The sequence below is a fragment of the Brachycentrus maculatus genome, unplaced genomic scaffold (assembly GCF_059751285.1).
Source record: "Brachycentrus maculatus isolate JH-2025_06_01 unplaced genomic scaffold, ASM5975128v1 h1tg000166l, whole genome shotgun sequence".
NCBI classification, from domain to species: Eukaryota; Metazoa; Arthropoda; class Insecta; order Trichoptera; family Brachycentridae; genus Brachycentrus; species Brachycentrus maculatus.
This window is the reverse complement of record NW_028280919.1, coordinates 1,005,862-1,030,433: the sequence shown is the minus strand read 5'-3', so window position 1 is coordinate 1,030,433 and position 24,572 is coordinate 1,005,862. Positions and strand designations below refer to the sequence as shown.

General features: G+C 32.5%; 1 protein-coding gene across 1 annotated transcript in view; it reads left to right on the top strand.

Annotated features, from left to right (window-relative positions):
• The window catches only part of eIF5B (eukaryotic translation initiation factor 5B), a 165,776-nt gene extending 146,836 nt beyond the window's left edge, over positions 1–18,940 (top strand). The window contains exon 16 of the mRNA XM_088261796.1: positions 18,097–18,940. Within this exon, the coding sequence (XP_088117922.1) occupies positions 18,097–18,204 (108 nt within the window). The 3' untranslated portion in view covers positions 18,205–18,940. The remainder of the gene's footprint in view (positions 1–18,096) is intronic.
• The last annotated feature ends 5,632 nt before the right edge of the window (positions 18,941–24,572 follow it).

Here is a 24,572-nt window from a genome sequence, read left to right as displayed (position 1 = left end):
TTTTTATGTTCAAGCACTATCTACCCTCTGATTGCAAACAGCTATATAAGGTATCAAACGTTTTGAATAATATCACTGGTCTGTTTTGGATTGGTAGGACAGTATTGCTTCTTAGTAATAAGCCAGCCAATGTACATATTAATTTTATGTACATGAAGTTTAAATAGTAAAGTAAATAAACATATAAAACACTCTCCTTATCATTCATCGTTCACTTTGTGTAATACCACTTCAAAAAAAGTGGTATTACACTATGTGAACGATGAATGATAAGGATAGTATTATATTATCATACCACAAAGTTAATAATGCTTTTAATGTACAAAAAAAAATTTAAAAACATGTATTATTGATGTGTCATCCGTAGGGTGGATAGTCCAATGTCTGATGGAATAAATAATAAAAAATATATAATTTATATTTGATGCACTAATTTTTTGATTTTCCATTTTATAATTAAAATTTAACTTTGTTACATTTTAATTATGTATTATTTTTATTTTTTTTATTCATTTAATATATTTACATTTTTATTTATAACATAATACATTTGAATCATTTATACATATGGAGAACTTTTATATTTCGATTCGCTGTGCCTCTCCATAAAAGAGACTGTGCTCTTGTGCTTGGAGAGGGACTTACACTAATTACTAACGACTTACAAAATAGTTTTTTTTAAGATTTAAATGTATAGAGCTTTAATTTTTTCTTAAGTATTTTTATATCATCTTTTTTTTTTATTTCTTTAGGGAGTTTATTGAAATGTTTGAAAAATTATACAATATAAAAACCTTTGCATTGATATATTTCATAATTTATGGCGTTTATTCTGTTGAAAATTAACATCACGCTAGTACGGAAAGACTATTAAAATTGATCGCAATGTTGTTGAAAACGTCGTAGGTGTAATATGTATACGCTTGATGTGTACTGTAACCAAAAGGTTTGCTTTGAAATTTCACGATTCCCTTATGCAATTTTCGCCGCGATAATGTATGCACAAAGATAACCATTAATACCACTACACCCACGACAATAACGTGACATTTACATGTTATTCGGAACATCACTCCAACCTTGTTGATATTATTCTTTGTTATTCACAACATTAATTAAATTAAATTATTATTCTATTCTGTATATGTACTACATATTCCAAAATGAGAGAAATATTACAAAAATGTAAAAATATGATAAAAAAAACTGACTTATATTTAAACACCTCCTTGTCATTCATCGTTCACTTTGTGTAACACAGCGTAAAATGTGGCACTACACAATTTTAAGTGGTATTATACAAAGTGAACGATTAATGATAAGAACAGTGTTATATAACCATACCTCAAAGTTAAAAATGCTTTTTATACACAAAATATTACTTTTATTTTATTTTATTGAAAGGAAGAACAACAGTTACAATATATGATACTTTCATTAATTGATTCGTCAGTCACTTTTGTGCTAAAATCTATCCATTTTTAATTTAAAATTTACTCTGCAAATACCACTATTTATTTAAATGTATCGTGACACATGTTTGTGACACATTCCGTATAATTTTCGTACGGTTTATGAAAATGTGGAATGCATCGAATCACGTGTCACAATAGATTTTAAAAGACAGTGGTTTTTACTTAATAAATCTCATATAAAATAAATAAATAAAAATTATGTTGTCAGTTACCAAGTTTAAAATTAAACCCAAATATGGATTTTGTCCACTTCGGAGTAATATATACATTTAAAAAATATTTTTGTATGTTGACAACGTAAGATAGGTAAAAAATCAGTATTTGATTTAACATTTAATACATTAATTAAAATGAAGTTCTACAAATTAAACGCCAATTCTATAAATAGGTGAAGAACATGGAAGGCTGGGTGTTAACAAGCCTTACGACATGTCACAGGCAGTTTTTTCACAAATAATTTTATATGCGGTGTGCTTTAACTAGGCGATCTATTTTTAGCTTTCATCACGTATGATTGAATCATTCCCTACTCAATCCCTGCGCTCCTGTTCCCAGCGCCCACCCCCGGCCGTGGGGGCGCGCCGCCTCTCGGGCCTATAAATAACTGGCCTAGTTTCACGAACACCTTGGCACACCCCCTCCCCCCCCACCCCTGCTTCACAACCCCATACATCCTGAGACCCCTGCTCACCTGTAGCCTCGAGTGAACTACTCACCTGCTAAATGTATAGCTGATACCGACCAAAATAACTCAAAGTTCAATGAGGGATGTTCTGTACGTAGGTATTCGTATTTCGGTGTGCACTCACGATATCGCTCACTCCTTTCAAGAACGTCATAAATCAAAAAACTTGGTAAGTGATCAAAACAGACATCTGAACCATGAAACATATCTGACATGAAGCAAATAAACCATGGGTTCAGCTTTGCCCTTCATCCACCACACATTCATCGCGAATAAATCCTCTTTGCTGGTGTCCACATATAATTAAAAAACTTGATTTTTCAGGAGAACGTTTTTAAAGTTTAAAAATGTAATATCAATAAAATATAATAGCATTAAAAATAAATATTAAGCCACTTATTGAACTTTTTACTGTGCAACATATCTTTTTAGGTAAATCCTGAAGTTTTTTTCTCCATTTGAAAATATTTCGTTTATTTTAAAAAAATAATTAAACAATACTTTTTCTTCAAAATGCAAAAATAACGCTTTTTGCCCTGTGGCGCGTAAATATTAAGTTAAAAATATGCCGCTTTTGCTGGGATAAAGTACATTTTCTGGGCATTCCGAAAACATGCACAACTGAAAATTGACGTTTTTTTATTTATGACGTTCTTGAAAGGAGTGGGCGATATATGTATAATGATAAAATCCCCATAAATTTAAAAAATGAAAATCATGTTTTCAGACGTCTTTAGGTATGTAAAATATGTGTCGGGTTGTGGTGCCGTGGTTAGTGTCGCGGACTCTTGAGTCAGAGTTTCTCGGTTCGAATCCACTCTTCACAATTTGATACCTATTTCTTATATTGAGGCTCACAGAATAGTATGAAATTGAAGTATTTTTGAAAATAAAAATGAAAACACAAATATTTATTATTTTTATAAAAAAAAATAGGTTAGAATCTTACGTACATTTAAAACAAATATCTGCTTGAAAAAGCTTACTCAAATCCACCATAAACGCTTCGGCGAGCTAAAACATTAAGTGACATGAGATTTATGATAAATGTGTATTAGTTTCAAAAAATTATGTTGTGTGGTTTTCAATCATGGGTAGAATGGTGAATGTTGCATGTGTGTAAAGTGATCACTTAAGCGACCTATGATATAGGTCATAAGTCCTATTAATACCAAGACTTCATATTCTTCTAAGTCTTGAGATACCAAAATGTAAAAATAACTCGTGGATAAAGTGGAGAAACCCAGATGTGTGCAAAACGATTTGGACACATCCAAAATGTTGTGAATTCATAGAATAAGTAAACGAGACATTCAGTATTGAAAATTGTGTATGTAAAAAAAAGGTGCGGTACAACGCTACCTTCGAATGATAAGAATCATCCCTAGACAATTTGAAAGGGATATATTTTTTGATATGTTGAGTTGATTTTTATCTTTAAAACCTATCCACCAATTTTCATTTTATTAATTCCAGTATATATTTTTTTAGACGGTATCATGTAGAACGTGTTTACTGTGTAATTGGAGATTCCGTCGTGTTTATGTACCCAAATCAATATAATAATCGAGAAAATATCTCGTTCGAACCAGATCTCTACACGCGTAACCCAAAACCAACAAAATTGCTTCATTTTATATTCGGAAGAATTATAATCTGAAATTTCTCATTGCGATAATCGGCAGTATGATTGTATCGTAAAAAAGTATGAAAGTGCACGCCGTTTCCTGCGTTTGATTACAATTCATGGTTTAGGCTTATTAACGGGCCGTTTCCATCCGATAGTAGCGGAAACGGATATTGCAAAGCCTATTTCCCCTTCCCGCCGCACCGGCGCGCGGCAATGAAGTTCCCTTCCGGTACGTTTGAGGTAAACCGCAAAATGGAAATATCGTAATCCGAATGATTGACATCTCGAGCGAAAATATGCCGGACTTACTCTACATTTTGTTAAATCTGTCCTTGATTAAGTAATCTTTTAAACGCTAAATAAGACTTAATTCATTAATTGATTCGGCAGTTACTTTGTAGTAATATTTATCTATTTTAAATTTCAATTACACTTGATAAATACCACTTTTTCTTAATTATTGTGCCACCATACGTTTCGATACATTCCGCGTCATTTTCACACACCGTATCAACAAGTGTGTTCTTACTTACATTATAATTTTTGTGTTAATATATACGCTATAAATTTTAGTTTGTAATAAATATGTTAATTTTTACTGAATAAATTGAATTGAATGTTTGAAAATAACGTAGAATGCTTGGAAACACGTATCACAATAGATTTTAGGAAATACATAGTGGTATTTACTAAGTAAAATTCAAATTAAAAATGGCTACATCAGATGGTACACTTACATATATTTTCAATCAATCAATCAAAACCATTATCCGCACCCAATCGTGCACTTCATCATATAAACGCAGTTTAATCTTGATCGTTAACGCATGAAGGAAAGGTGATCAGCCCTCCGCTTCAGGTAACACTCCAGGGTAGTATTGAATAAATATTAGAATGAAAAATCACTTATATTTATTTGACCCCCCCCCCCCTGGGAATCGAGCCCGGGACCTCTAGTACGGTAGCCGAGGGTGCTGACCATACATTACGTAATATTTTGTATCTAAAATTTAATTTACGTATAAATAATACAGTAAAAAATATATATCGTTACATTGAAAGTTATTTCAAGGATGAAGTACCTATCTGTTTCTTGAGATTTGTATCAACAGATTCTTTTGCACCTGCTCGAAACAGTGTTTTTTTTATTATTAAATATTGTTACATATTTTTTTTTACGACATTTCTTCTTACAATCTTAAAATTAATAACGCAGTTCTCTCCAATAAAGAGACTAAGCTCTTATGCTTGGAGAGGGGCTTACACTTATTATTTATATTTGTTAGTGATAGAATTTATTTTTATAATTAATTATTTATACGATACAATATTATTTTCTTATCATGCGTTTATTATTATGTATACAAATTATAACCCCCCTATACATTCGTAACAACCATTTCTCTAGTTACACTTGAATAGGGAAAATTACGACTCAGATATCGTAAATTAACGTATTCACTGGATATATATTTTTTGTGTATTCATTCACATCCACGATCCCATTCTTTCTCGGCCATAAAAGTGAATGGCGTCGTTGAGTCGGTGCGCCGCGCGGTCGCGGGGCGGGGGGGTGGGGGGGCTCTACCCTCAGGGGAAGGGGAGGGTCTCTTCTGACCCAGTTTCTTCATTCATCCTTTAACTCTGGTCATGTACCCCTATAACACTAGATCAAATTGATCAATACTGCACTCGTAATTTATTTAACCCCGATTCCATATGTTAATTTATTTATTTATTTATTTTATAGATACACACATTTTTTTTACTATATCGCTCACTCCTTTCAACAACGACATAAATCAAAAATCGTAAATTTTCAATTGTGCATGTTTTTCGAATGCCCAGAAAATGTACTTTATACCAGCAAAGGCGGCATATTTTTAACTTAATATTTACCCGCTACAGGGCAGAAAGCGTTGTTTTTGCATTTGAAGAAAAGGTATTGTTTTTTATATTTTTTTAAATACTAAATATTTTTCAAATGGAGAAAAAACCTTGAGGTTTTATCTAAAAAGATCTTTTGCGCAGTAAAAAGTTCAATTAGTGGCTTGATATTTATTTTTAATACATTACATTATATTTTTAAACTTTAAAAACGTTCTCCTGAAAAATCAAGTCGCGGGTTAGCGAATATCCCGCCTTAATGGTTTACATTTTCTTAGAACTAAAATGTGGAATGAAAACATTAATGGAGTCAGAATGCCAAACAGTGACTTTGAGTGTTTAAAGATTAAAGTGCCTACGTTTGATGGAAACACCCTATTCCCCCATATGTACCTACATGTATTTGCCCTCCCTATTGGAGCACGTATGCCTCCTCCAAACACGTATGCTCGTATTTTCTCCTTTAGCTCTTATACTGAATAATTGGATGTGCCTGAGCGGTGATTAGTTTACATTGCGTATTTTCGGATCCACTAAATATTTATTCAAACAAAGATATTCATACGCAAATGCCAAAGTTCGCCTCCTTCGCGAACACACCAATATACGATAAATCGCAACTTCATTTTCATTAAACCCAGGTAACATTTGACGTAATTTAATTTTTTGCTTAAAATACCGTTTTCGTGTTGAGAAAATAAGTTTTTCTTCGAAAAAATATATGATTTTGAAATGAAAAGATTGAATGATTGAGAATCAATGATTTGAATAGTGTGGTTGTCAATCATGGGTAGGATTAGTAAATGTTACACGTGTGTAAAGTGATCACTTAACCTAGCCTATGACTGATGTCCGCCTCCGTAGTGTAGTGGTCACCACGCTCGGCTACCGTTCTGGAGGACCCGGGTTCGATTCCCAGGGGGGGTAAGATTAAATATGAGTGATTTTTTCACTGTAATATTTATTTATATAATATTACCCTGGACTAGTACTTAAAGCGGAGGGCTGATCACCTTTCCTTCATGTATAAACGATCAAGATAACACTGCGTTTATATGACGCAGTGCCCTATGCACCATTGGGGTGCGGATAAGGGTCTTATTATGACTGACGTCAGCTCTCTAAATGGCCAGACTTCCATATTCTTTTTATCTATGTTGAGATGTCTAAAAATAATGTAAAAAATAACTCTTATTTGGAGATAATCCAGATTTGTGAACGAGTATTTGGACACAAATGTTATAAAGAAAAGAAAGGAGTTATTGAAGGGTAAGGAGTTTAAAAAAGTTTAAAAATATATTTTATATTCTAATAAAATCCAATTCCAATATATGTATATAGTTTTTAATTACGGCCGTCCGCGTTCTGAATTTGAACGTTTGAAATCTCAGTTTCAAAGGTGCCTTCGAGGTGGGTATTACTTGCCGAATTATCATTAATTCATTTCAAGTCACTGTGTGGTATTACTACCAAATCTCTTATGACACGTGTTTAGATGCATTCAGCATACGGTGTTTCATGATGATACCGAAACACGTGTCATATTTTTTTTCCATGAAATTAATGAATATATATATCTTGGGATATATCTTAGGTTATTTATTTAAAAAATCTTCTATTTTTATCAACTTACGGGCCAGTCCAAAAATACTTCGATTTATAAGTATTTTTTTTTAAATTTCATTCATTGATTCGGCAGTCACTTTGTGGTAAAATCTATCCATTTTTAATTAATGATTTACTTAATAGTGTTTTACATACGGTGTTTGAAAATTATGCGGAATGCTTGAAACACGTGTCACAGTAGATTTTAAGAAATAGTGGTATTTGCTAAGTAAAATATTAATTAAAATTTGATAATTTTTATTAAATACAGCGTTCTAGTTTACATTTGCCAAATAAATCTATAAAAATGTTTCCTAAAAATAATAAAATGAAACTTGACAATTTCCCATTGTTCGATATAAGTAGTAATATAGCTCCTAATTTATCTAGAGTTATAAATCTTTTTTTTTCTGTCGCACTATCCTTGTGCGGGTATCATTCCCGTATGAAAAATTGTCGTCGGTTCCTTGGCTCGCCGCCAGCGCGATGTTGATATCCCAAGGCCGCCGTGATATGGGCCGCCTCCCGCATTCTCGATACTCGTTATTATCTGTCAACGGTGGTAAAACTTTGTAAATACGCATGACGTTTCTGCGGGCGTTTTCACTTCAGTAGTGACAACGGCGACCTTATCAACTTTAGCCTTTCCCTTCCGGTGTTAAAATAAAACGCGCGTCCCGGTGTTGGGTAGTCACTACACAATAAAAAATTAGCCATTTTAATTTGGAAAAATACGGACATTCATATGTAATCCCCTTAATTAATTATAAATGAAGTCAAAAATTATAATAATTTAGATTTATTTGCTGAAAACATTAAAAAACAATCTGACAACTCTCACGAAACAAGCATTGGTCCGCTTTTGTCGGGAGCTGAAGAGCAACTGACCGCTACCTAGAGAACATTGAGCTTTGAGCTCCTCACGCTTACACAGTGCATGTATGCAAGAGTGGGATGCGAATACAGTGTCGCGGTTCTCGCACACTCTTCACGCGCTGTTTATATATATATAATACGTCTGATGTACCCGATAAATCCTGATTATTATTATAAATATAAATTTTTAAATCGGCACACTATTACGGATCCCTTTCACAAGTTAATATTTTTTTCAATTTTATTTTATATGTACAACAACGACATAGTTTACCCTTGGATATAGGAACCTTCCATAGCTTTATAAAATAAAACAACTTTGTTTTAACCACTTTTTATACGTACACTTTTTCCAACCGGTTTCGACAAGAACCTTTTCATCATCAGGGTTTATGTACTAATTCTAATACATTGAAATACTCGTAGTTAGGTTATAGTTAATTACCCTTGTTTTACGATGCCAAAAATTTCCCCGCACTTCGTACACCATATGAAAATGTCATTTAAAAAAATTAAGTTTATAAAATGTGCCACAAAGTATCTGCGATAAACATTCAAGAAACCTTCCATACCGTTCAAGTTAGTCAGAATGGAAGAAGTAGCTAGCCTTTTCCCGCCCTGTAGTAAGCCGAGTGTGGTGGATCAATGAAGCAGTAACATCCCGGTTAGTGGGTCATTGATTCGCCGATCGCATCCCGGATACTAGGAGAGGGGGATATTATTCAATTTGTAACCCAGTTTCACAAAGGAGCTATATTTAGAAATGCAACCTTCCGCTAGCCGGAATACGGAATCGGAAATATTAAAAATAACATCCGGAAATCTATTCGCCACAGTGAAATAAATATTATTTTTAGAGATTTCTCAAACACTCATTTGAAAAAAAATATGTATGAGATGCTTGCAGTAGCGTGCACGGAAAATTAATTTAAATAGTAATTATTACAGATTTCCTGAAGGATCTTACCTATGGGGATGAAATCAACCCTGACTGCCGTATTTAACAAAAATCCATTATTTTTAAGTAATTTTCTCCGATATGGTAATCAGTGGCGAACACACAGAATTAATTAGGGTAGGTAGTAGAGTAAGGAAAGCTTGGTACTACTTACTAGGCTAGGCAGTAGAGGTAGGTAAGCTTGGTACTACTTACTAAGGTAGGCAGTAGAGGTAGGTAGTAAGGTAAACTAGGTACTACTTAGTAAGGTAGGGTAGGTACTGGTTGCGTTTTTATGTCACGCGGGTAAGTTGGGATAGGCACTGCTTTTCTGCCTATATAGAAGGTTGGGAAGACAAAATGTTTGGAGACGTCATGAGAAAAATGCCAAAATTATATCGGGGTGCAAGAAAGTAAAATAAAAGCTTCTTTTAGTATCAAATATTATTAGATTATATCATGTGTTTAAAGAAAAGCTCAAAAATTAAGTTTATTTTGAGAATAAAGTTTGGACATTCAAAATATTGTGAATACCTGTACAAATAAATAAAAGAAAATTGTTAAGAATATTTTCAAGCGTCTTCTAGTATATTAATCGATTTGGCGTTTAATTTGTAGAACTCCATTTTTAATTTACGTATTAATTTTTAAATCAAACACAGATTTTTTGAATCTACGTTTTTTTTATTAAAAAACACATAAAATTTATATTGTGACATTCGTCTTCTAGTATGTTAAATAATGCAAGAAAAAAATCTTACATACATCATACATAAAGGTTCCTGATAAAATTTACTTATTTCCACCGTGGATGGCAAAGACGAAGTTTTACTTGAAAAAATTCAGTTGAAATTGAAGCAGATTTCCGAAATTAACGTTTAACATATTTGATACACCGAAAATTGTTTTGCTTATTTTATTCGTTTGACGCTGTGACTCGTAACATTTGTGATCTTTCACTTTAATCAGACAATGACAAATCGTAATCTCTGTAAATACTTACAAATCCCCTTCTCAATAGTTTTTTTAAAAAATTATGTAAACAATTTAACTCTGTTAATATTTTTGTACAGAAATGCTGGATTTTAACTCTTCAAAGGATTATTATCATAAAAAAATGTATTTCAACAAAGATAAGGAAATCTTAAACCAGCCTATATAAATAAATCTTAATCCTGTTGAAATATAAATCCCCCGACTTAATAATATCCCTTTCTCGAAAATTGTTGTGTCTTTCGTAAGGGAGAACTCTCAAACATCCAATTCGGTAAGCGATCGGCTGCGGGAGAAGCCAGACGTGTCTCTGCGCACATTTTTTTTTTTTTCAAGAATATGTATCGGAATTTGATTTTTTTAAAACATGTTTTGATTTTTTTAACACTTTATTTTTCAATAACAATGAATTCATCAAAGATATTTATTACGAAGAACAATTTATTTTTTCAGTACAAAAACGGTGTTTTCAGATTTTTTTTTTACATAAAATGTAGAAATGTTAAAGAAATTGTATTAAAAAAAATGTAACTAAGTATATACAATAAATAATAAAAAAAATTAAAATGTGATCTGGGTTTAAAGAAAATTATGTTACGGGCTATTGGTTACTGGGTCTTAAGATATTATTTAGACAATCGAATTACGTTTACTGTGCTGTATATGTTAATGTTTAAAAAAAATTAACCAGTTCCAGTGGAGCTGTAGTTTATACATTTTTTGACATCTCAGCTTAGATAAAGAAGAATATGAAAGTCAGGGTATTTACAGGGCTTAAGACCGTCACAGGCTGGTTTAAGTGATCACTTTACACGAGTTATATATATATATATATATATATATATATATATATATATATATATATATATATATATATATATATATATATATATATATATATATATATATATATATATATTTCGAATAATTGTAATAGAATCACTAGAATTTTTCTCTATTGGTTAGATTAAAATAAATATAAAAATTTTGTTCGAGTGAGATCTGTAGTTGGTGGAAATTTCTGGGTTAGGGGATGGGGGCTGCATACCGGGGGGTGTGGGGTGACCCACTTCTCCCATTCATCCCGGGACGGGGTCGTAGACCCGCAGGCGATCGATTCTCCAGAGTTCAGCCCCGTGACGTCAGAGCAACCCGAGATCATGCCACACATTGTGCTCCAGGATGAAAATTTCCCCAACCCTCGGTTGCTTTCGAGCTTCCTGATTTATCGAAGTCTATCCATTTTAACGCTCCTATTCTGTTAGGGAAAGCCAACATATACTTTTATTTGTTTATACATTTTTGAGATCTCAACATAGATAAAGAAGTTTTATTTATTGTGTCGGCATTAACTTTGTGGTAAGACATGTTACAATGATTAAAGAAAACACTTGTTTTTTACCACTTGAGTTTTATTATAGACTACATGTTTCAGAAGTTAAACTTCCATCATTCAGGTATGTATAATAACTTGTTATTATACAGACCTGAATGATGGAAGTTTAACTTCTGAAACATGTAGTCTATAATAAAACTCAAGTGGTAAAAAACAAGTGTTTTCTTTAATCATTGTAGGTAAAGAAGAATATGAAAGTCTGGGCATTTACAGGGCTTACGACCGTTATAGGGTTGGTATTATTTGTTTCCTAGATCCACGACCACATGATTATTTTTCTTTAAATGTGTGTTTTTTTCTTTCTTTTTTTTAATATTTTTTGTCCACGATCGTTCTTTTGTGTATTCTTCCTAAATCCACTACCGCTTTATTAATTTTTCTTTCTAATTGCACGACGACTTTATTATAATAGATGTTCTTTCTTTACACACGACCACATTATTGTTTATTAATGCTAAATGCGTCGTGGAAAAAGCCGTTTATGGTATACGACTATTCAATTAGTTATTAGTAAAATCGCATTTTGCTTACATTATTTTATTTTGCTTTCTATTTTATTTTATTTTTATTTTAATCGTTGGATATCTTTGAAAGATCCATAAATGTGGTAATTATCCACCTTATAACAACTTGAATATCGAAGTGTAACGTGGAGTTGGCAAAAGAAGACTGAATGCAGTTGAAATGTCTTTTTTCGGATGAATGTGCGACAAAACGTTGTGTGATTGATTTTCGAATGGCGATGAAAAAAAAAATGCAAGGCAGATAATCATTTTCGATAAAATTAAGAATTGTGTATTGAGATGATTTGGGTATGTGAATCAAATGAATGAAGAAAGGATAGTCAAACAAATTTAAGGGGCGAATGCAGTTTGTAGTAGAAGCAGAGAAAGACCGATGAAAACTTGGCATGATCAAGTATTTAAAATACTTCAAAAACTGTTTGTATGATGAGGTGCATGAATTTGAAAGAGGCAAAGATTTTGTTCAAATGCAGATTGGTATGGCGTTCTATTTACTTTGCCTAACTCTGCGGGTAAGCAGTATGATGGTTAGTTAATTAGTTAGTTACAACAAGGTAAATATTTATATATATATATATATATATATATATATATATATATATATATATATATATATATATATATATATATATATATATATATATATATATATATATATATATGTATATACTTTGGTACATTTTACAATATATTTATAAAATTAATTAACTTTGTTTTCACCACTTTTTTTATTAATACAATTGAACCTACCGGTTTCAACAATACATACATTGTCATCATCAGGATTGTTCCGAAATTTCGGATTTTTATGGAGTGTGTGGAAGTTTTTGGTGAAATTATATCAATGTTTTTAATGTTTTTGATTTAAAATAAACCCTGATGATGACGATGTGTTGTTGAAACCGGTAGGTTGAATTGTATCAATAAAAAAAGTGGTGAAAACAAAGTTAATGAATTTTATAAATATATTATAAAATGTACCACAAAGTAAATGCGGAAAACATTCAAGAAATAAAAATATATATTTAATGAGCATATCAGACTGTGCATCTAGTATCCAGTTGTTTTTCATTTTTAAGGAATGGCTCATAATGAATGCAATATTTCCCCCGGATAGTCCGCATGCTCGGGTGCGTCGAACTCCCGATGACGTCACGGGATCTGAAAGTAAACCGTGTCAGGGGTGCGGCAGTAGGGGAGGGGGGTGAATGTGAATAGAAGATAGGCCATTCAGCTTGCAAATCCTCAATGAACCGTTCCCAGTACGCGGGGCAACGGCCTAGTTTATACCGCCTGCTGTGTCCTGAACTTTTACCCGGAAAAGCTTTCGGGAGCCAATGACCTACTGACACACTTTATTTCCAACCGTATAACCAATATTTTTAACGTCTCAACATAGATAAAGGAGAATATGCAGTTCATGTTGTGAAGTCACATGTACAAGTCACGAGTTTGATCAATATATCTAGGAACATTCTAAAAATTTTAACACAGGCAGGAATCCAACTCCCCAACCAAGTATCTACCCTTATTTCTGAACCTAATTCTAGAATTGCGGCCATAATTTCTAAAATAGTAAAGCAATTTTTCATGCTTTGAAATTTGAATGGTTATTATTAGTATGTATTATTATTTTATTTGTAAATAAAAATAATTCTTGACACTGGCAGAAACATCCTTCCACTGGGTGACTGCCAAATAAATTTAAACAAAAAAAGTTCCGAAAGGTTGGTTGTCAATCATGGGTACAATTGGGGAATGTTACGCGTGTGTAAAGTGATCACTTAACCAAGTCTATGACGGTTGTAAGCCCTATAAATGACCAGTTTTCCACATTGTTCATTTATTTTGAGATGTCAAAAATGTTAAAAATTACTGCTTAGCTGAGAAATTATAACTACGATTTTTAAAAGATATTTATTTTAAAAATGCATAAAATGCAATATAAATCTTAGAAATTGTATGTTTTATGATATGAATTCGTATTTTTTTAAACCTTGTTTAAGATAAATTTTATCATTACTTATATGAGATAATATGGAAAAAGCAACCTTGGAACTAAGCGCATTTTCTGGCTTCGTTAGCTTACATTTATAATTTACATCAGGTATCCGCAAAGCCACAGTATCATGTACAGTTTCCACCCTCTCTGGGGGAAAATGTTATAAATAAGATAAAAAGAATTCCATTGAAGAAAACATTTGACTTTTGAGTCTCGAGATAAGTTACTTTCTTTATTCGCAAACTTTATATTAGTCGGAGAAATTACGCACTCTCCCCTACCCGAGATGCCGTAACGACAGCCACCCCCCGACGCCGTGTAATTCAACATAAATAACATAAAGTTTGGTACACTCGGGAGGCCTCCATTCATGAGTCACGACCACCCCTAGCCGGCTTTCTTCCCGGGCTGGGGGCTGGGGGTCGACTTCATCCCCTGGCGCCAGACGCAAACTGAGAGATAAATAAAGCAACCCCTCGGGCGCACTATACACTCGCTGGTCTATTTTTGTACGTAATTTTTTATTACCCTCCCGTCGGCCCATTGTTCCGTTTCTACAATATGTTATCTCCAGTGGTCTTCACAAAAGAATCTCCACGGCCTTCGTACATACGAGCAAAAAATATCATTTTTAATTCCAAACGAAACAGTTGCTACATGAAAATTGTGTTGTGTTAGATGTAAATAAATAAAGCACGATCGCTGCATTGTCATGCGGTTTACTTTTAGCCTCTATTTGTTAGATTTCCCGCATACAATTTAATTCCAAGAAACGCACCAATTATAATGCGGTTTACTTTTACCTTCTATTTTTAGAGATTTTGCGTACAAATTTTAATTTGAAGTAACGCACGAATGATGTATTATAATGCGGTATACTTTATTCCTTTATTTATTGAGATTTCACGTGGAAATTTCAATTCCAAATAACGCACGATTGGTGCATTCTAATGCGGTTTACTTTTATCCTCTATTTATTGACACTTAACGTGAAAATTTTAATTCGAAATAACGCACGATTGATGCATATTAATGAGGTTTACTTTTAGCTTTTATTTACTGAGAATTTGTGTGGAAAGTTCAATTCTAAATAACGCACGATTGATGCATTGTAATGCGGTTTACTTTAAGCCTGTATTTATCGAGATTTCACGTGGAAATAACCCACGATTGATGCATTGTAATGCGGTTTACTTTTAGCCTCTAAGTATTTAAGATTTTACGCGGAAAATTTAAATAGAAATAACGCTCGATCGATTGATTATAATCCAGTTTACTTTTAGCCTCACTCATATCACTTTTGTTATTTGGTATACCATAAAGTATTTTAAAGATTTAATGATTTTTACCAAAAAATATTATGAGTTAATATAACTTGTATTACTTGTACTGAGTATTACTTATATAAATAGTATTGGAATCAATTTGTCATTGTTTTTGGAATTAATGGCCACTATGTAGGATGAGATGAATGAAAATGGAAGAGGTGAAGATTGTTTGCAAAGACAGAGTGGTATGGCGTTTTGTTAACGAACATATTAACGAATAGTTTTTTTTTGTATATGGTTCATCTTTGGGTTTGATATATTGTGGGTTTGAGAAATTATGTAGGTACAGTCTTGAATTCTGATTTAGTCTTGAACTTTTTCCTCCATTTGATCATCTTTATTATAACCTACTTTTTTTATGATACTCGTATTAATTTTACGAGCTAAGCCTTTGTCTGTGAGGAATATTCTCCCTCTCTCTCTCTCTCTCTCTCTCTCTCTCTCTCTCTCTCTCTCTCTCTATCCCAATCTAGGTTCTTCAGATCTTTATAGGACACGGTTCCTGCCTTCTTTTTAATTGGCCACTGGAAATGTCGTAGTGCCTTCCCTCTTCTGTTCTCCTATTGTTTCTAACAAGATTTTTTCTTTAAAAAAAAAACTGGAATACGCAGAAGCTTGCATTTATCTATTTTCTTTTTTATTAGATTTTCGTTCCAGTATAAAAAAAACGGTTTTCTAGTATTTACACTTACTCGAACACTTATCAGAGGTTTGAGAAAGATGTGTGAAAGAAAAATATATGGATGAAGTAGTCGAATATCTTAAATGAACCTCAGCGAGCAATCTGTTAAGATCACAATATTTTAAGTATGTCAAAATATATGTTTACAGATTCTGGGTTTGGCTCCCACTTAGAGGCTTATTATATTTTTTATTTAAGTTTTACTTAAAAATAACTATTTCTTTACCTATAAATTCCATTAAAAATAGTGGTATTTACTAAGTAAAACATAAATTAAAAATGGATAGATTGTGCCACAGTAACTGCCGAATCAATTAATGGAGTTAATTATATTGATACAAATCTAGAATTTGTCAACGAAGATATGGACGCACTCAAAATTTTGTGAATAAATAACTGGTCAAAATATAAGTTTAATTGAAATAGAAAATGACATTTTCAGGCGTCTCCTTACATGTGAAATAATTCGGGAAGAATCTTACCCACATTTACTAATATATTTTCTCTTATTGTCTCTACTAATATATTTTTTCAAACTAACTAACTATCGCGCCGCCTCTCCGAAATGGTAGAAAACATAAAACGCCACACCAGTCTGTCTTTGCTAACGATCTTTATCTCTTCCACGTTCATGCATTTTTTTTAATAGTACTTACTAAAATTCAAGCATAAATATTGCCGAAGATGTAGCATGTGCAAGATGGTGACAGTTGAAGCATAAATATAACTTTTGAAATTTGAGTTGTGTGATTGTCAATCATGGATAGGATGGTGAATGTAACACGTGTAAATTAATCAGACTTAATCCAAACTATGGCAGGTCATAAGCCCTGTAAATCCCCAGACTTCCAAATTCTTCTTCATCTGTTTTGAGATATCAGTTACTATTTTCGTTTCGTGTTTTTGAAATCGTACAATTATATAATCCGTGTATGTCAAATAATATGGACATATTGTAGACATAGTTGTAAGAAGATTGTGTATATTGTAAATTGAGTGACACGGAAGGCCTTATCTTGTCGGAGCCCGTATCAATATGAAGGAGACGTCCCACGGGAGAGATTAGGAGAGCAGGAACTGGTAGTGGGTACAGTAGCGCACTTCACAATGCACCGGACAAATATTTGCGTTTGTCTTCCTCAAGATACAGTTCTGGATACAGTTCTCTGGTCTTCACGATATATAGGGTCCGCCATCTAAAGTTTTTTTTTTCAACTAGTGCTTATTTCGTGAATGGTAACACTTAGCTCATGTCTGATTTGACAGATAATTAGTTTTATCCTTCCGCTGAGCGAATATGGTTGTGTATACGCTTGAACAACGCTGGGAAATATTGCGACATTCGACTTACAGAAGATGCCGATTTTGCCAAAAAAAATCATCTTTTCGGATGAAGCTCATTTTGATCTTGGCGGGTATGTAAACAAGCAAAATTGTCGTATTTGGGGCACAGAAAACCCGCACGCATACATTGAAAAGCCGGTACACCCAAAACGAGTCACTGTTTGGTGCGGATTTTGGTCCAGAGGCATAATTGGGCCATTTTTCTTTGAAAATGAGCAAGGAGTGACCGTTAGTCAATGGCGATCGTTATCGGGCCATGTTGAACGGATTTTTGTTCACAAAAATTGAAGAGGAGGATATTGGCAACATTTGGTTTCAACAGGACGGCGCTACGTGCCACACAGCCGAAGCTACACTCGATGTTTTGCGCCCCATTTTCAAAAAAAAAATGTTATTTGGCGGACCCTTTACATACAACGTCTTAGGCAAAACACATTTTTTACTTGTGAGGTTTATAGGACTTCATCACCAGTTAAATCATTACCAGTTATTTTTTCATGAATATCCAAGCTTCGTAAAAGATGGAAAATATTCATTCCTTGTCAGTATTTTTTTTTGTATATTGGAAATGACCTTGTCAGTATTTTTTTTGTATATTGGATATGACCTTGTCAGCATTTTTTTTGGCTACAGAATTGGAAAATGATTTTCGTTGTTTTTATTGATATTTAATTTTGTTCATTTATCGTATTTAACTTTATTGTACTGACATTCTTCATTCCTTGTTCCCAGATATCCCGCCAGAGCATCGACGCCTGCAAGGACTACTTCCGAGACGACCTCGTCAAGACTGACTGGCAGCTGATGGTGGAGCTCAAAAACCTCTTCCAGATTTTGTAGTCGCTGGAGACATTCACCCTCCTGGATCCTGGATCCCTGGCAGTCATCTCTTCCGAGCCAATTCGCACAATTATACAAAACTGTCAACTCGCAGACAAGATGACGCAGCTATACATAAATTAAACCTGAAATATTGTGAAATCTCCGCGTTATTTTTAATAGCTTCGCTGATTGTCTAAGATTTAGCTAATACGCAGATTGTCTAAGATTCCGCTACTGCACAGTTAATCTAATATTCCGATGCTGCGCAGATTGTCTAAGATTCCACTACTGCGCAGACTCATAGATTTCTGTATTGCGCAGGTTCTCTAATATTCTACTACTGCCCAGACTCATAGATTTCTGTATTGCGCAGATTGTTTAAGATTACGGTACTGCGCAGTTTATCTAAGATTTCGCTACTGCGCAGACTGTCTTAGATTTTTGTGTTGCGCACATTGTTTAATTTTTCTATACTGTGGAGATTGCACAAGTTTCTGCTACTGCGCAGTTTATCTTATATTCCGATGCAGTGCAGATTATCTAAGATTCCGCTACTGCGCAGACTATATTAGAATTTTGTATTGCGTACATTGTTTTAGATTCCGATACTGCGCAGATTGTCTAAGATTCTCACACTGAGCAGATTGTCTAAGATTTCTCTACTCAACAGATTGTGAAAGATTTCTCTACTGCGCAGACTGTCTAAGATTTCTCTACTGCGTAGATAGTCTAAGATTTCTCTACTCCACAGATTGTGTAAGATTTTTCTACTACGCATACTGTCTTAGATTTCTCTACTGCGCAGACTGTCTAAGATTTCTCTACTGCGTAGATAGTCTAAGATTTCTCTACTCCACAGATTGTGTAAGATTTTTCTACTACGCAGACTGTCTTAAATTTCTCTACTGCGCAGATTGTCTAAGATTCCGCTACTGCTCTGAGTGGAATGCGTAAAATGTACAGAGCCAAACATACGCAGCCTCAGGCCGGCAACGCAACTGTACAAATTACAATTATTTAAGTGACTTTTTTTAAAAATTATTATCTTCTAAAATTTATCTTAAATATAATGCAAGTGTCTGCAGAATGCGGCGAAATGCTCAGATGCTCGGAGTACATACTTATGTATAGAACTGATCCAACACCAATCCCAGTCTACGATGTATAAAAAAGTTAATTAGGAATCCATTTTTTTATCGTGAATTTCATCATTATATAAATTATTTTTTACTGTCGCAGATAATTTTATGATACATACATTGTATTGGTAGGACAGTTTTGCCCTAATTTATTTTAAAATTGACATTTCGTAATAGTCGAAATTTTGTATTTATGAATTATTGTACTTATTGATTGATGCCGTATTCGTCAAGATCTAGTATTCTCTAGCTATAAGAAGCCTGGCTTACTTTTAAAATTCAACTATTTTTTTTACTCATTAACGGAAAATGAAATCACACAAATGTTATTTGTAATTTCTATAATACAGAGGTTTTTAATTTTGCTTGTCCTTCCGATTGTTTTTAGGAAAAACATATTGAAAACATGCCCTTAACAAGCAAACAATTATTTTAGAAAAAATTAATATACGTTATTATGAAATTGAATATTATATTCATTTCGAGATTTTTTTCAAAACTTAGTATTATTAAAAAATCTTTAAATAATGTATTGCTAATTATTTTACTAGTTCTGAATACAATTTAATTATAATGTCTACGATTATAAAGTACGTATTTTTAAATTAAATAAATAATATAAATATCCTAAACGTATTTTATAATTTTCAACCCTAAAAAAATATTTTAACCTTTTCTAGTCTGTTTTTTTTTCATATCCAGTATTTTTTTAATAAATGCCTTATGGAATGTTAACTGCTGTATGGAAAAGTAATAAATAGGAGGTAGAAAAGGGTTAATTGCATTAATGGCTAGGGCATTCCTGGTTGCATACTCGTACTGCCTTGTGTGACTTAAACACTGCTAATGTGTTTGAGTTAGTCTCCCTAGATCCTTCACCCTATGCTCCCTCACTTCCGTCATCTGTACACCATTAAACATATTCCACTCTTAATTCAAGAATCAGGAACGCAGGACTTTGCCTTTATTCAATGTATGCTTATTTAAAAAGTAATTAGACCAATCACTATCTCAATATAGATGGCTATAAAATTATCTATCGGGATGAAAAAATTAACGTTTTGTGTGTGTCTTGATTTCCAGTAGGTATGTGAAGTAATATGAACAATTTACCATATTATATTCTGTCACACACCCTACGGATGATATATCAATTTTATAGGTATCTCAACTAAAGATGAAACATCTATCGTTTTTTATATGAAAGAAGATGGAAGTCTGTGACGTGACATTTGGCTAACTTATCGCTCACTCCTTTCAACAACGTCATTCATCGAAAATCGTCAATTTTAAGTTGTGCATGTTTTTGGAATGCCCAGAAAATGTACTAGATCCCAACAAAAGCGGCATATTTTTAACTTAATATTTACGCGCTACAGGGCAGAAAGTGCTGTTTTTGCATTTTGAAGAAAAAGTATTGTTTAATATATTTTTTAAAATAAACTCAATATTTTTCAAATGGAGAAAAAACATACAGGTTTTACCTAAAAAGTTCTGTTGCACAATAGAAAGTTAAATAAGTGGCTTGATATTTATTTTTAATACATTTTATTGTATTTTTAAACTTAACGATTCCCTGAAAAAATTTTTATTTATGACGTTGTTGAAAGGAGTAAGCGTTATGTGATCACTTTTACACCTGTCTAACGTTCACCATTCTGCCCATTATTCAACATCATCATCATGCATTAATTTTTGCAATTCCTATGCATACAACGGTCTAGGATCCCTTTCACATGTCAGTAGCAACTCAATAGAATGCTACTGGAAGTATGGCTGATTATTGCGCTATTAGTTGAGAAATGAAGCTAATTATCAAAAAAAGGTAAAAAAAATCGATCGGCGATCGTGGAAGCAGGGTGATCAGTCCTGTGCTTAGATTTCCGTATTCAGAAATGTGGAAAAAATCGTGGATTTTTTTTTACCAATTGAGTATAATATACTTCTTCACAAAAAATATGATATTATTTATATAAATCAAACACCATTTATGTTAGAGAAATTTGTCTTTGTGACTCACATTGAAGTCTCTCGACCATTTAGTACTTAAATATGCGTTTCAGGTTTATTCATAAATCCTGGTTTGATTTGTATTCATAATAAAATATCAAATCCCGCAAAATTCAATTAATTAATTAATGAAATTATTGAATTGAATTTGGAATTTTGTTAATTAAAAGACATTTTTTTCATGAATCGAATCGTAACATTGTAGTAATATCTATCCATTTTTATTTTAAATTTCACTTGGTAAATACCACCATTTCTTAAAATCTATTGTAACATTTGTTTAAATGCATTCTGAATCGTTTTCAAATACCATATAACATTCTCCAACACCGTATTAAATTTTGAAACATACGGTAGCGATGTTTTTTTCTTTTTTTTATTTATTTTTAATTCTTTTGGATTATACAACATAATATAAATACAAAATCGAAAAATATATATAAAATATAAATACAAAAAAAGATCCTACAAAGGCATGGCCTGTGTGTGGGTATACAATATAATTCAGGCCATAGTAAAGGGCACTGGCAAGAATACAATACATATTATAAGAAGTAAAACTAGAAGAAAAGTGTAAATATAAAATCCAAAATACATGACTAACAGAAAACAAAAAATTAAAATCAAATCAAAAACATAAAAATTAAAAAGATGAAAATGTAAATAATAAAGTAAAAATTTTAATATGATGCAGAATGCATCGAAACACGTGTCACGATAGATTTTCAGAAATAGTGGTATTTGCTAAGTGAAATTTAAATAAACCTTTTTCAATGTAACGTAATATATGGTATATTTCATCCGATATTCCTTCTGAATGAATAAACCCTATTAAGGGCGAGTGTGGAGATAATTTAAAGGTAAAGAGTGTAAAATAAAGTTTTTTTTTACTATAACCCTCCATGTATTTTAATTTGTATAGCTTCATACATTATCTATTATCTACTTGTCGATATTAAAATATACGTGTAATTTTTTCGATGAACTTGTTGATATCAATCACATGTAAAAATATATTTAAATATATAATAGGAATGGGATTTTATATTGTATGATAAATGTTTTTTTATTTCATTGCCTTACCTTCCTTCCTATAATTTATTTTAATCCTCATCCGCACCCAATGGTGCATAAGGCACTGCACCTTATCGATGTGTAGTTCGCTAAGTACATGAAGGTGATCAGTACTGAGCTTCAGATTCATGGGTATACGATCTAAATATGACTGATGTAATGCAGGAAATGTAAGTAAAGAAATTTAGTTACTACTCGAACTAGCTACTAACCACGTACGAGTATAAAGCGTTTTTAACCAAAAATGATTATAAGGTAAAGTAAGGTAAGTTAAGTACCTGTATAATAATTTCGGCTACGTGAACGATGAATAATAAGAAGAGTGTTATATAATATTAATATTACTTTAACACAAAGTCAATAATGCTTTTCAAATATAAAATTTGTCTAGCGCCATTTTCGTAAAAAAATACCTCAAGGACTCTTAGCTGTGAATAAAATGAGTATTAGAATATTATGGAAGTGATTTACCAAATAAGTGCGTTCTTAGTTTTTTTCTAAATATTATCTCGTTCCCACTGTTTTTAACTGCTGGTGAAATACCATGCCATCAGCCCGAAACAACAATGGCACACTCGGAAAATTCCAGTCGACATCACATGTAGCTCACTCCTTTTAAGAACGTAATTAATCAAAAATCGACAATTTTCATATTTTCGGAATGCCCAGAAAATGTACTATATCCCAGCAAAAGAGGCATATTTTTTACTTAATATTTACCCGCTACAGGGCAGAAAGTGTTGTTTTTGCATTTTGAAGAAAAGGTGTTGTTTAATTATTTTTTTTTTAAATATACTTAATATTTTTTAAACGGAGAACAAGCCTTAAGGTTTTACCTAAAAAGATCTGTTGCACAGTAAACAGTTCAATAAGTGGCTTGATATTTATTTTTAATACATTGTTTTGTATTTTTAAACTTAAAAAAAGTTCTCCTGAAAACTCAAGTTTTTTTTTAAATTATTTATGTCGTTCTTGAAAGGAGTGAGCGACATAAGATGTATTATAAGGATATTGATTTTGTAAAAAATATTTTTTTGTTAAATTATAAAACGGAAAATCACAACGTTAGTAATTTAAATATTAATTACATAAATATTAGCATTTCATGACGAACCAGTTATTGATTTTTTTATTGCAGTTTGTCTAGGTACCTACCGTACTCCATTCATAGACGCAATAGAAACTGCTGTGGCACGTACTCACATATGTGATGTGCATCACATTATACTCATAATCGTCATTACAAATGTCACCTTGATTACACGCTTCGCTAGTACTAGGAGTTGAGAACGCGACAGAGGTGATGTGGATGTCACACGGACTCGGGATCAGAGAACAATTATAATACATATTATCAATACGAAATATGTACTTGCGATTCACGATTTGAAGTTTTTTTTATTTATTTATTTCAATTCTGCATTCAACGGTTATTTACATAAACACATATCGTTCACTCCTTTCAAGAACGTCATAAATCAAAAATCGTCAATTTTCAGTTGTGCATGTTTTCGGAATGCCCAGAAAATGTACTATATCCCAGCAAAAGAGCGTATTTTTAACTTAATATTTACCCGCTACAGGCCAGAAAATGTTGTTTTTGCATTTTGAAGAAAAGGTTTTGTTTAATTATTTTTAAAATATACTGAATATTTTTCGAATGGAGAAAAAAAGCTAAAAAGATCTGTTGCACAGGAAAAAGTTCAATAAGTGGCTTGATATTTATTTTTAATAAATTGTATTATATTTTTAAACTTCAAAAACGTTCTCCTGAAAAATGACGTTCTTGAAAGGAGTGAGCTATTAGATACGTGCAAACTTACTTATATTGGGTCACATTTGACCCAGTGAAATGTGACCCGAAAGTTGATTTTGCGTGACTTATAAAATTTTCCATTAATCGATTCTGTGGTTGCTTTGATCTATCGATTTTTAATTTACGTTGTGCTTGCTTAATAAAATCTAGTGACACGCGTTTAGCTGCATCCCGCATAGATGGATTCAGAATATCACCATTATTAATTTAATTTTTACTTGGTAAATACCGCTACATCTAAAAATCTATCGTGACACGTGTTTCGATGCATTCCGCATAGATTCATTTACAATATATTTTAAGAAATAGTAGAATTTACCAAGTAATACTTAAAAATATACAATTTT